The following is a 14,660-nucleotide window of genomic DNA, read 5'->3' as shown; positions in this document are numbered from 1 at the left end:
GGAATTTAGTTCCTTTAAAAAAAAAAATCCTCCGAAGCCTCAGGTTAGAAAAAAAAAATTCGGGTGTACAACCAAGATCCGAACCCGCAACCTCGCGGTGCAAAATCACGACATTGTATCGATTGAGCCACCGCACTCCTCAGAAAAAGTGGGGGAAATAAGAATCATATACCTGCGTACGGAGCGGCGTGCGTACACGTACTGTGCGCGCGCATATCTGACCTGTCTGGTGTCGGCCTCATGGGGATCTTTGGTGATGCATATGACGGAGCGGAGATCAGACTATGTACATTTAGTGCAAGCATGGGTACGTATGCCTACTCAACGAAGAAAACTCGTTAAAATTCGTTGGTTTGATGGATGAGTTTTACATTGAACGTCATTTAATTTCATTTTAAAATAGTTCAACTTACAAATGTGATTAGTTTGTAATAGTTGGCTGGCACATTTAGGCCTACTTTAGAACTTAAATCACAAGGGAACGTGTTTTGGTTTTGGATAGCACGTGCATGACTATACTATAGTGTGGCCGCGGTATGAGACTCGGTTCAGCGCAGCATACCGCGGCCACACTAGTGGGGCTAGTGGCACGGTGCATGACGTGTGGGCCGAGTACATAATTAACAATGCATGTTGGCCTAGCCCTAGGCCCTATCACTATCAGTACTATCATGCCTATTGTAATTTGTTTGATGTCACTCATGTATGGGCGATCGGGTGTATCTAGCCAGGACCTTGTTCCAAGGGAACAAAATATTAAACCGATTAGATAGAGCAGGGTGACGTTTTGTATTTTTGAGGGAATTTTGGGGGTAGAATGACGATGATAGCGCAGCGACAACCTGCAATCAAAAAATAAAGATGGCGATCACCATGTGATATACTGTGAGCATGCAAGGCGTGCTGAATTGCAAGGTACCAACTGGCAGCAAACTGCGCAGGAAAATTGTGATTTCTACCCCAAGGACTGTTCAAAATTACAAAAAGGGTGTCTTTAGAATTGAGAGAAGGCTGCTCTTGATTGGAAAGGTAATTTTTTGAGCAATAACAAATTATATTGTCATGATGTACATGTATTGTTCAGCATGTTCAATAGGCCTGTGCTGCATGCTGGTCACCATCAAACTAGTCTAAAAGACAAATTAAAATTGAATTGTATAGATACTTAAAGATTGATCAATTGATTTGATTGTATAGCCTAGCCATTTGTTCTGTTTGATGAATTGATTTAGGTTGAATTAGACCTGTCCTGATCAAGATTTGATTTGTTTCCAACTAAACGGGCCAAATTGTAATGTGTGTAACCAAAATTCTCCTTTGGTTATCTTTTATTCCTAAGTTACTTTTTTGTTGGCTTTATTTTGGTTTGAGTCAATATGTGTCGCGTCGTGCAACTCTGTGCAGTTAAAATCTTATCAAAATTATGGGGGTAGTTTCTGGTTACCCTGCACTATTTTAACAGACTGTACCCTTATTGTGTTTTTTTTTTGGGGGGGGGGGAGAGGAAAACAAAGCAAAAGCCATTACATTGTAAGTACTACCTTTTACCCTTGACTACATGCAAGGATCCATTATGATAAACAAATTTAAAAAATTGCCCAAAAAGAAAATTTGCCTAACTACATGTATTTAGCCTATTTTCAATAATCATGTTATCAGAAGCAGAATATTTTTTGGAGGGGGGGGGGCAGGTAATGGTATAGCAGTTCTATTTTAATCAGATCCCATACTCGCATGAGAATGAAAAGACATTTTGTGTTTTAGGAATTAATAGTGAAATATTTCGCAGGAAAAGTTGCCAAATGTGTTTGGAATGTTCTGAATAGTTTTGTATCACTATCAGGTAGTGTAATTTAGAAAGAATTTTGGTAGTTCGTGGCACTTTTCTCTTCATGTACATGTATAATCTCAATAAAGGTTAGTCATTGCAGAAATGTTTAAAAGACATGAATCTGTGTCTGAGAAGCATTTCCAATTTTGTTATGAAGTACTTTCTTAAAAAAAAACTGAGTCTTGATAGAGTTAGTACACAACTGCTGAAGTATGTGAATAGCATATATGTACATTCTTTCTGTTATTTTGGAAAAAGATGGCAGGGTTTGGATTTATTAACGGAGTTTTTGGAAAAAAAAGAGGTCTCCAGAAGTACATGATTACGAATGTGTCATTGTCTTGTATTGCTATAGGTACTGAAATCATTGTGTAATCTTCTGTACTGATGATGTCACACTTCATTTACATGTGTGGTTCTTATGGGAGCATGGTGGGGACAGTGGTTGCATAGCTGCATCAGGAAAAGTGCACGTCAACAAAGTGTGACATGATCAGTACGGAGGCTTATTGTATAGCTGAAGTTAAAGGAACTGATTTGATAATGAAATAAAGAGTTGTAGTTTGAGTTTGTTTTACAAAATGATTCTTATGTTACTGTGGGGGGGGGGGGGTGGGGTGGGGAGCATTGCATACTCTCCCTCAAAATGTTGTTGTCTGATGGTAAATCTTGTAATTGGCCATTCATATTTGATTATGTTGTTTCAATGAGATGTATGAATTATTGTCAATGAGAGAAGTAAACATTTTGGCCAAGGGATGATTACAAAATTGATATTTAGTGAGAAATGTATGTTTGATTGATAAAATACCTGGCAAATTAGAAGAAAAGTTTTAAAGGCTCTGCACAATTAAAAAAAACCTGTTAGAATGTCAAAAAAAAGCTGTCTGCAGCTGTTTTGGGGTTTGATGGGATGTTGCAAAAAAATATTGTTGTTTTTCTGTATTTGTGACTTTTCCCCCATTTTTTGTATGTGTTCACAGATGGCATCTTCAGAAGTCTCTTCCCCATGGATCGAAAGGAACTAAATCCTGGTGAAAACCAGGTTCCTGGCAGGAGCCTTGTACTTGTGAACCATAACAATAACCATAACAATAACAATAACCATAACTATGAGCATGAGAACCATGAGCATGAGAATCATGAACATGAGAACCATGGACATGAGAAACATGGACATGAGAAACATGAACTTGAGAACCATGATCTTGAGAACCATGAACTTGAGAACCATGGACTTGAGAACCTTGAACTTGAGAACTATGAACTTGAGAACCATGAACTTGAGAACAAATGCTTGGATGAGTCAGATTCTGGGATGAGGCAGGTTTTGAGAACAAACCAAGAACAAAACTTGAGAACAAACAATGAACAAAACTTGAGAGCAAATCAACTTGAGGAAAATAGATGCGACAAAGCATTGAGCGCAAAAGCAAAGCAGAGAAAATGCTGTGATGAAACTGAGGTGATGAAATGTTATTATTTACAGATTGTGAAACCTAAGAAGATACTTTTGAAGAAGGCACAGGAAGAACATGACAGAAAGATGCGACAGGATAGACAGGAAAGAGTGAGTATTCTGAGAGAGGGCAAGAAGAAGCGATTAGCAAGAGTCAGTAATGTGAAAGGTTTGCTATGGCTTAAGCAGTACAGTTGGACAAAGCACTGTGGTAGTGGTCGTCTCTTGGATTATGTAGAAGAGATTTGGGAAGGAAATGGTAGAAAGAGGCCATCAAGACAGCACAAGAGAAAAGTGAGGAAACAAGTGTTGAAGCAGACTCATAACATCAGGAAAGGAGGGAAGGTAGTAGAGTGTCGCAAGAGCAAAGAGGATAGAAGGTTGCATGAGAAATGGCAAAAAAATATCTGGTGTCGTACACAAAGAAGTTTGAGTACAGTTTTGAAGAACACCAACGGCTTGCAGGACAAGAGAAATAAAAACGCAGAGATCGTGGTGCTTGTACACAAGAAGGTGGGATGTAAAAGACAAGTGTTGGAAAATCATACGAAGAGACAAAGCAATGAAAGTGAAACGAGAAACAGACAGTCTGAAAGAGGGAGAGCAAACATGGTAGAAATGAAATGTGATGCCACTGATAATTGGGAGTGTTGGATGTGTGATAAAGAGATCAACAGATATCAACCTAAAGCACAGTGTGGCTGTGGATTGTGGTATCATGTTGATTGCATGGGATTTACAAATAGTACTGCAAATGACGTCTTGGCAAACAAATCAGTTATATGGGTATGCTACAAATGCCATGGAAGTAACTACTGTAAATCTTTACATGATTATCTTGACATTCCTGTAGATTTAACCATGTATGAGCAAACATTGATGGATGGCTTGGGAGAAGACATGATGAAACAGTCTGCTGAGGAGAATTCTGACAAACAAGAGAGTACTGAAGGTAACACAGTCGGGATTCATGATTGTACACGTGTTGACAAAGTTGCAAAAGAAATGATGGAATGTAGACGAACAACCAAGAGAATATACTTAAGTCTAAATACAAGGAAGCAAAAGGAAAGTGGACTTGAAAATCATAAAGAATATAGCACTATAAAACTCTCATTGATTAAGCAATCTGGAGGTTATTCATTAAGAGAAAGAAAGAAAAAATCAGATGTAGCAGCTAAGGTAAATGAAAGACAGTCAAAAATCGGGAGAACAGTGAGTGAAACTAAGAGTACAAAGCAAAGAGACAGTCCAGTTGTGAAAGAGGTTTCATATGAACTAAGAAAGAGAAAACGAACTGCAAGTGTTGATGTCCAGTGTGATGATAACAGGTGCCCAGACATGAGAGATAAAAGTGGACATTCATTACGTAGTAAGAAGAGGTCATTGGCACCAGTGGTTAAAAAGAATAAACCAGCAGTTGACAATAATTCAATAATTGATGATGATAAACAAATAAGTGGCAAAAGTACGGCTTGCTCAAAGAAAATTTTCGAACAATGCTCCCAAAATGAAATGCAATCAAAAGTATGCAGTGGAACAAAGACTCCAGTCCATGTCATTATTCAGGGAAACTTTCATCAAGGTAATCGAAAATTTGGTGTTAATATGGGAAAGCAGTGTGTTGCAAATAGCTTGTGCTCAATGATGTATAGTCATGTGAAGGAATTGAGACACTGGACGTGTCATGATATGGATTTAGTGCTGAATACTGGCAATGAGTTGTATGGTCATTTATCACATAGTTCAACGATGCACAATGATTACTTGTTGATCAATGAATTGCCCAATGAATTGGATGTATTTAATCAACATTTCACAATGAATTATCACGAGTCTGTGTGTGGTACTTTTGGAGATGAATGCAGTTTATCTGAATTTAATATGATGCCGATGAACCGTGCACTTGAGCAGACACTGCAGAGATACAATGGCTGTTTCATATGTTTTAAAGGAAATACATTTGCTGTCATGGCTCAAAATGGAATGTACTATATTTTTGATTCGCACTCCAGAGATTATAATGGTTTGCAAGCAAGTGAAGGAAGCAGTTTGATGAAAAGTGCAGCAACATGGAAAGATGTTTACATGTATTGTACAGATTTGGGTCATTCTATGAATGTAACTAATGATGAACAATTTGAAATCACTGGTGCGAGTGTGTTGAAACATCAAGGTGCTGGTATGTGTTCACATGAAGAGACAGAATGTGATACAGACAGGTTGACATGTGGCATTGATAATGAGACTAGTAATCAGTTTAACATACCTAATGTGACAGCAGACATTTGCAATCATGCAGACAAAGAGGAAAAGCAGATAAATGATGCTGAAGATGACAGTGATTATGACAAGAGTTGGTCAAGTATCAAAGGACTTGTCAGAGAGAGCTACAAAAGTAAGGATATAGATGATGACATTGAAATGAATGTCATATCTGAACCAAGTGAGTTTCATTTTGTACCGTTGTCACATGATCAGAAGAAATTACTGTGTAATAAACTTGGAATCACCATAGTTAATCTACAGTCGAATATAGTAACTGAAGTAAGTGATAAGATTGGAAGACCAGATTGTATCAGGAATATTAAAGGTGACGGGAATTGCTTCTTCCGGGCGATATCTTTTGCAATATCAGGGACTGAAGCTAATCACATGCGTTTGAGAATGGCAACTGTAAATCATTTATTGAAACATGCTAGTCAGTACAAGGGTTTGTTACGTGAAGGATTCACTGATGTAGAGGAATATGTGCGTAGGGCAAGGATGTTCTGTTCAGGTAAATGGGCAACTGAAGTTGAGATCATGGCTGCAGGACACATGCTTGAGACTGATATTTATACATTTGGTGACAGATGGTATTTATTCTCTGGCAAAAGTGCTGAAGTTGGAGTTGAGACATCAGATGCTGGAATCTATCTCAATCATACTTGTCAAATACATTATGATGTTGTATTGTCAGTGCATGAACCAGAGCAGATAAACACTGCAGAAGAAGTTGAAGTTAAAAGTGAAATTGAAGCAGAGGTTGGTGTACCAAATGAGTTCATGGACAATCTTAGTGTACTGGTACATGAAATGCAAGTACCTATTGCTAATAACGTGGTGTGTGATGATCATAATATTGAGAATGAAATTAATGAAACCAAAGCAGAAAAGATCGAACCGGTAAATGTATCAAAGGGAAAGAAGTGCAAAGCAAGTAAAAATCTGCAATTAAAAAGAAAATTGGATAGGGAAAGAAAGAGAGCCAAAAATGAAGAGCATTTTAGCAAAAATTATATGGGAGAAATTGAAAGGACGAAAGATAGATTGCATAATAACATCAAATATGATATTGATGAAGAATATCAAAACAAGCACATTGAATCTGTAAAAATTGGATATGGAAATAATGTAGATTGCATTAAGTGTAACCAAAGGGATAAATATGATGTTGATGTTAAACATGTATTAAGGAAGACAAGTAAGACAAGAAGACGTAATCAAAAGAATGTACATTATAAACAAAAGTATCGTGAGTGTCCTGATTTCAGGAATGAAATTTTGAAAGCAAAAAAATTGACTTATCATGAAAATGTACAATATAGAGAGAAAAAAAAAGAAGCAATAAAAGTAAAGTATCACCATGATTCAATTCACAGGGAAAAAATGATTGGTACTAGTAAAGTGAAATATAGTCGGGATACAGTTTACAGGAAGAAATTGATTGATACTGGTAAAATGAAGTATAGGCAAGATGCAGTTCACAGGAAGAAATTGATTGATACTGGTAAAAGGAAGTATAGGCAAGATGCAGTTCACAGGAAGAAATTGATTGATACTGGTAAAAGGAAGTATAGGCAAGATGCAGTTCACAGGAAGAAATTGATTGATACTGGCAAAATGAAATATGGGCAAGATGCAATTTACAGGAAGAAATTGATTGATACTAGTAAGATGATATATAGGCAAGATCCAATGCACAGGAAGAAATTGATGGATACGTGTAAAATGAAATATCATGAAGATCCTAAGCGTAAAAAGAAAATTCTGGAAACGAACAAGCAAAGAATATTAAATCACAAGGAGAGAAGAAAAAGTATACATAATGTAATTTATGATTTCAAGATTAAGATGGAAAAAGGGCCTGATTGTGTTTGTGCTGTGTGTCATAAATTATTGTTTCACAACCAAGTAATGAAATGTTACAAGGATGCATACAAGTATTCTCAAAATATATCGGAAAATTATGTACATACATGTGATAAGAATTGCAAATTGGATTGTTCTATTGCTAGATCAAACAGATCATGCTTGTGGATATGTCATACTTGTCATAAAAAGTTGATTACAAATACAGTCCCAGCAGAAGCAGATGTCAATAATTTGACATTAGTGGACATTCCAGAAGAACTGGCAAGACTTAATAGCTTAGAGCAACATCTGATAGCCAGAAATATTGCATTTATGAAAATCATCAATCTACCAAAAGGTGGTCAGAAGGGATGTTTTGGACCATGTGTATGTGTTCCATCAAATACCACAGAAACAGTCCAGTCATTGCCAAGAACTGCAAATGAGAATGATATGATACGAATCAAATTGAAGCGTAAACTGTCATATAAAGGTCATGTGGAATATCAGTTTGTCAACAAGCAGTATGTTGAAGAAGCTTTGCATTATCTCAAAGACAGTAATAAATGGTATGATGATATTGAAATTGAATACGATTGGATTAACCCTGTACCTGAACAATCAGTTGAAGAACCTGGAAATGATGAAACAATGAATGAGGATGATCAAACTGGTGACATAGAGGAAGAGGATGATGATGACCGATTGTGTGGAATAAAGCTTGATACATGTCTTCAACCTGCTAATATTGGACAAGAAATTCTAGATCAGTACTTTGATGATATATTTTGTGTTGCACCATGTGAGGGAAATAATCCAGTGAGAATCCTGATGGAAGAAGGAAATGAAGCCAAATGCTTTCCGACATTGTTCCCAAGTGGTGGTCCAATATTTAGTGATCAGAGGAAAGTCAGATTAACATTGTGCAGATATTTACATAATAGACTGATGAACGTTGACAACAGATTTGCTAAAAATACAGATTATATATTTTATGCACAGTATTTGTCTGAAATTCAGCAAGTTATGTCGTGTGTATCTATTGCTTTGCGTAAAGGTTCAATGAAGACTCAAGAAGGTCATGATATTACTGCTTCAATGCTTAATGACAAGGCAAATTTGAATAAGATGTTGAAATCTGACAGTGGTTATAAATTCCTGAAACCAATAAGAGGTACTCCACCATATTGGCAATGTGCTCACAGAGATGTATTAGCTATGATTACACAGCTTGGATTACCTACATGGTTTTGTTCATTTTCTGCTGCAGACATGAGATGGCCTGAAGTAATTAATATGATACTCAGACAACAGGGAGATGGTAGAACTGTAGATGAATTGGATTGGAATGAAAAGTGCCAAATACTGAGAAGTAATCCAGTGACTGCTGCAAGAATATTTGATAGAAAGTTTCATATGTTTTTGAAAGAGGTCATTATGTCAAAGGCACATCCTTTTGGTGAAGTGAAAGACTACTTTTATAGAATCGAGTTTCAGCAGAGAGGATCACCACATGTACATGGAATATTCTGGATAAAAGATGCGCCAAAGTTGGATTTTGATGAGGATGAAGATGTTGTAAAATTTATTAATAGATACGTATGTTGTAAATTGCCATCAAAAGATGAGGATGATGAGTTAAATGAAATTGTATCTAATGTCCAAATGCACAGCAAGAAGCATTCCAAAAGTTGTAAAAAAAAGGGCACGGAGTGTAGATTTAATTTTCCTAGACCCCCATCAGAAAGAACATTTGTTATTAGATCTGATACCAGCAGTAGTGATGATGACACACAGGAAATGAGTGGAATTGATAGTGATTCTGATGGTGCTTCTGGACAAGCCTGTCTAAACTCTGAGACTGATAACAAAAATTGCAGTGGAGACACAGGAAGTAGTACAGCTACAACTGATGCAAAAGAGCTCTTGAAATCAGTGTGGAGTGAAGTTCAAAATCAAGAAAAGCAATATGAGACAACAAATGAATTATTTGAAAGTCTGGGAATTACTCAAGATGATTTCGAAAAAGCAAATAGTGCTCTCACTAAGAAAGTTAGTATTGTATTGAAGCGTAATCCTCAAGATGTATGGGTGAATCAGTATAATCCTCACTTGCTACGAGCATGGAATGCAAATCTAGATATCCAATATATTACAGACATTTATGGATGCGTGGCATATGTTGCTTCTTACATGTCGAAAGCTGAACGTGAAATGGGACAGTTGCTGAGTCATGCGCAGAGTGAAGCACAGAGAGGTAATCTAGATGCTAAGCAAAGTATGAAAGAAGTTGGCCAAGTCTATTTACAGAACCGTGAGGTATCAGCTCAAGAGGCAGTATATCGGGTATGTAACTTGAGATTGAAAGAAGGTTCTCGAAAAGTGGAGTTCATCCCTGTGGGAGAAAATCCTGTGAGAATGAGTTTACCACTGAGTGTGATACAGAACAAATCAGATGAAGATGATTCAGAGGTTTGGATGGTGTCCAGAATAGATCGATATAAGGCACGACCTGAGAGTGATGAATTTGAAATAATGTGTTTGGCTTCATTCAGCTCAGAATATAGAGTCTTATCACAAACAGAAGCATCAAACATTCATGGTAAAAAGGCTTCTAAACATGTACATGTATTAAAACACGGATTGGGACATATACGGAAACGTACTCGTACTGGTGCAGCTGTTATAAAATATCCCAGATTTTCAGAGTCAAAGTACCCCAACAAATACTATCATAGCATTTTACAATTATTTCTTCCTTATCGTGTTGATCAACAATTGAAACCACCACAATTTGAAACATATGAGGAATTCTATAAAACTGGAAAAGTCAAACTCCATGATTGTGATATACAATCTGTCCAATGTATTGTAGATACCAATCGTCAGAAATTTGAAGCTGCTATAGAATCTATGGATGATGTGGAGCAGTACTTGGAAAGATTTGGTCCACAGGATGATGCATGGGCATTGATCTGTCCAGAAACTGAATCAGAAAGACTTGAATGTCAAGATGAGAAACAAGAAGTGATCCATGAAAGTGAGGATGAATGTGCAATTCCTGATTTGAAGTCTTATAAGAAGGATGACACACAACATATTATTGAATATCATGCTGCTAAGATACCCAGACAAGAAGCTCAAAGCTTAATGAGATCATTGAATGTTCAGCAGAGTGAAGTATTTTACAAGGTTAGACAATGGTGTCTGGATAAAGTGAATGGAAAATCTCCTGAACCATTTCATGTATTTATAACTGGAGGAGCTGGAACAGGCAAGAGTCATTTAATCAAGTGCATTTACAATGAAGCAGTACGTATACTTGGACGATTAATGATTAATCCAGACGATATATGTGTACTTCTCTGTGCTCCTACTGGTGTTGCTGCATATAATATTCATGGATTAACATTACACAATGCCTTGTCAATATCAACTGATATGTCATTACCTTATCAACCCCTTGGTGAAGAAAAGTTAAGCACTCTGCGGAATAAATTGAATCAGATACAGATTTTGATTATTGATGAGATTTCTATGGTTGATCCAAAAATGTTGTGCTATATACATGGACGTCTGAGGCAAATTAAGCAAACAAGAAGTCAGTGCCCTTTTGGAAATGTCAGTGTTATTGCAGTTGGTGATTTTTATCAGTTACCTCCAGTGAAAGCAAGATCTTTGCATCATATTACACTAGAATCAAGCTTGTGGCATGATAATTTCAAAAAAGTTGAGTTGACTGAAATCATGAGACAAAAAGATGACATGAAATTTGCTGAACTTCTCAACCATGTGCGAACTAGGAAGAAAGAAGATAGTCTGACAGATGAAGACATATCTATTCTTCAGAGTCGTGAAACAGGAGAAGAATGGAATGATGCCGTTCATATTTACCCTACAAACAAACAGGTTGACAAATGTAATAGACAAATTTTGCATGGACAGTTTTTGGATTGTATGTGTATTGAAGCTAAAGATTATGAAAAAGATGGTAGTGGAAGGTTGAAACAAAGAGATACACCATTGAAATCAGCTCGGACTTCTTTGTGTCAAACATTATGGATCAGTATCGGAGCACGTGTGATGTTAGTGAAGAATTTGGATGTTTCTCAAGGTCTTGTAAATGGTGCATTTGGAACTGTCACTGGAATTGAAATGTTAGCTGATCAATCTCTTCCTAAGTGTATTAAAGTGGAATTTGATGACAAGAATGCAGGAGCTAAACTCCGGAGACAATGTGCAGTCTTACATGATCAGACATCTGTTGCTATTGAGATAGATGAAGAACACATTGGAAAGAAATGTATACGTAAGCAATTTCCTTTGAAACTTGCATGGGCATGCACTTCTCACAAAGTACAAGGAATGACAATGAGTAAAGCTGTAGTTTGCCTTGATCGTACATTTGCAGCCGGACAAGCATATGTCAGTTTGAGTCGTGTGACTTCCTTGAATGGACTAATCATAGAGGGATTTGATCTAAAACATATATATTGTGATAAGTCAGTGGCTGAAGTTTTGAATGTTATGCCTCTGTGGAGTGAACATATTAACTCAACTAGTGAACAACAGAAAGAGACAAAGAACACAACTATAATGCTTCATAATGTTCAAGGGCTGAGGAATCATTTTGAAGATTTGAAGTGCCATTGTGATATGATGCAATCAGACTTCCTTTGCTTAACGGAGACATGGACCGATGTAGATAATGTTTATGAATTGAATTTAAATGATTTCAAATGTTATCATCAAGTAAGAGCTGAATCATATGAGAATTCTAGTAATTTGATGCAAAAGAGTCATGGAGGAGTAGCAGTTTATGGTAGACAAGAAAGATGTTTTAGTCGATTAAGAATGTCAGTTATAAATCTGGAATATGTTGCGTTTCATATAATTTCTAATGTATCAGCAGTGGTAGTTGTTCTATATCGACCACCATCGTATAAAATGAAAGATTTCATTATGAATTTGAAGGTATTGTTGGCTGAAGCACATAATGTATGTCACAGATGTATAGTAATGGGTGATTTCAATGAGAATTTGTTTGATAAACACTCCGTGATTGAGAGAGTTATGCAGGAGCATGGTTACAAGCAGGCTGTAAGAGATGCTACCACAGAGATGGATACATTAATTGATCATGTTTATGTGAGAGGCATAGATTCAGTTTCAACTACAATCAGACCTACATACTATAGTTATCATGAAGCTATTCAAATCAAGTTTTGAAGAATCGTTAGCATAATTCATCAATGTTGGCTCGATTATGCTTTTGAAAGAAATAACTGTTTTGAATGAGATAATAAATCAATTTCAAAATGCGCATCACTTGGAAAAATCTATAACATATAAAATTTAATGAATTCAAGAAACAATGTAGCTGTAACTACTCATTGATAGTGATACAGGTCTTAATTCGTACATTCCATGGACAGTTTTGTAAGTGAAGTACATGTATATAGAGTTGTTGAAAATACTTGTGCAATAACATTATACATGGCTGAATCGAAGTTTGTCAAAATTATTCAACAGAACAAAAACTATATTCATCTAAGATGTCTGCATAATCCACTGCCAGTCAGCAGAGTTATCTGGGGCTTGGTATTACTACCAGCCCTTGCCTGCCCTGTTAACCCACTGCCAGTCAGCAGAATTATGTGGGGCTTGTCAGCACTACTAGCCTTGCCTGCCCCGGCCAGCTGAGGTATCTGCACAAACCAGGTATGTTACTTTCGTCCTATCAGTCATATTAGGCCATTTTCAAATTTGAGTCTCTCAAACCTGATGTAGGGTCACCCCAGGGGAAACCTGTTGGATGCCCCAAATTTTTAACCCTGCATTCAATCCTGTGGCTATGCGTCTTACAGTTATTCGAGTTCAACTTGAGGTGAACACACTGCACACTATGCTTTCAAGGGAGGTGACAGTGTAAACCCAGGGTGCGAAATATCACCCCTGCATTGGAGTAAGGTTGTCTTGAACAAGCTAGGGTTAGAACCAATCTTGGGGTTGACGCAGGGTTGGTGCAGGATTGAAGACTGTCAAGTGTGAAACATTGTTTCCAACCCTGAGTCAACTCCATGTAAACCCTGCTTTAACACAGAGACCTGCTTAGTGTGAAAAACTGTGAAAAGGCCTGTTATTTTCTGTCCTAACTCTTTCAACCAAAATACATATAAGTCAGTTGTGAACAGTCTGACACAGTATAATCACCAGAGTAATTTGAAGACTTTATCACAATTCTTAATGCAGAACTTCACACATGACAATTTCTTTTTCATGAATTTGCCCCCCCCCCCAAAAAAAAAAACACCCAGAAAAATAGTTGTAAGAGTCCTGTTTGAAATAAATATGTTCTTTTTTGATTGTTATAATTAACAGTAAGTAGCATCTGCACTGTTCAGCAGCTTGTGCATGAATTTCATGCATAACCTTATTTAAGTGTATTTCATCCTGAGAACAAATTCCAACTTGGGCAAAATGGAAGATACTTTTTCATTTCATTGTCTGTAATTTCAGATTTTTTCTTTCATCCTGATTTTCTCCCTGTTTTATATTTCTAGCCAGCCCTGTTCAGCCGAGATGTCTGCATGGCCTCTGTCATTCAGCTGTGTCATCTCGGGCTTGTCAGCGCTACCTGCCCTCTCCGCTGGCCTGCTCAGCTGAGATGTCAGTATAACCTCTCCCAGTTGGCTGTGTTACCGAGGGCTTGTCACCACTTCTATTTCTAGCCAGCCCTGTTCAGCCGAGATGTCTGCATGGCCTCTGTCATTCAGCTTTGTCATCTCGGGCTTGTCAGCGCTACCTGCCCTCTCCGCTGGCCTGCTCAGCTGAGATGTCTGTATAACCTCTCCCAGTTGGCTGTGTTGCCGAGGGCTTGTCTCCACTACCATTCGTTACTTTCCCTGTTCAGCTGAGATGTCTGCATAATCATTGCCAGTTATCAGCTGTGTTCATTTTCAGCTCATCACCACAATTTCCAGTTACCAGTCATTTGTTATGGAGTCTTATTATCGATAGCAGAGTGAAACAGGAAATTGAAAAAGAGAATACTATCCAAGATATGAACAGTAGTGAACATTTTAGAGACACTTGGCCCCCATGCTGCTATATAATCTTTCATATTTTCTGACAAATTTTCTGTAAGACCGGCAGTCCTGCACTCAGGTGGACACATCAGTGACAATTAATGTTAAAAGTTGTCATTAATTAACATTTAAAAGTGCTGATTGCCCCCTTCTGAACCCCCTTCTT

The 14,660-nt window shown here is 37.3% G+C and overlaps 1 protein-coding gene across 1 annotated transcript; it reads left to right on the top strand.

The window, feature by feature from the left end:
• The first annotated feature begins 285 nt into the window (after positions 1-285).
• Positions 286-14,137, top strand: LOC119736418. Its single transcript, XM_038210437.1, has 7 exons — positions 286-307; positions 2,815-2,865; positions 3,321-3,401; positions 4,144-4,242; positions 5,306-8,208; positions 10,282-10,598; positions 13,970-14,137. The coding sequence occupies exons 5-7, from the start codon at positions 5,346-5,348 to the stop codon at positions 14,135-14,137; spliced, it is 3,348 nt and encodes a 1,115-aa protein (XP_038066365.1). The 5' UTR covers positions 286-307; positions 2,815-2,865; positions 3,321-3,401; positions 4,144-4,242; positions 5,306-5,345.
• Positions 14,138-14,660: the final 523 nt, after the last annotated feature.

Source organism: Patiria miniata, unplaced genomic scaffold (genome assembly GCF_015706575.1).
Source record: "Patiria miniata isolate m_02_andy unplaced genomic scaffold, ASM1570657v1 HiC_scaffold_3, whole genome shotgun sequence".
Classification (NCBI taxonomy): domain Eukaryota; kingdom Metazoa; phylum Echinodermata; class Asteroidea; order Valvatida; family Asterinidae; genus Patiria; species Patiria miniata.
This window is presented reverse-complemented; position numbering and strand designations above follow the sequence as displayed.

Excerpts from the sequence above, each read along its gene's own strand:
- LOC119736418 (XM_038210437.1), top strand. The coding sequence starts at position 5,346 with ATGAAAAGTGCAGCAACATGGAAAGATGTTTACATGTATTGTACAGAT. Across the intron at positions 8,209-10,281 it reads TATATTTTGTGTTGCACCAT|ATACCAATCGTCAGAAATTT; the intron begins GTGAGGGAAATA and ends AATGTATTGTAG. Across the intron at positions 10,599-13,969 it reads AGAGTGAAGTATTTTACAAG|CCAGCCCTGTTCAGCCGAGA; the intron begins GTTAGACAATGG and ends TTATATTTCTAG.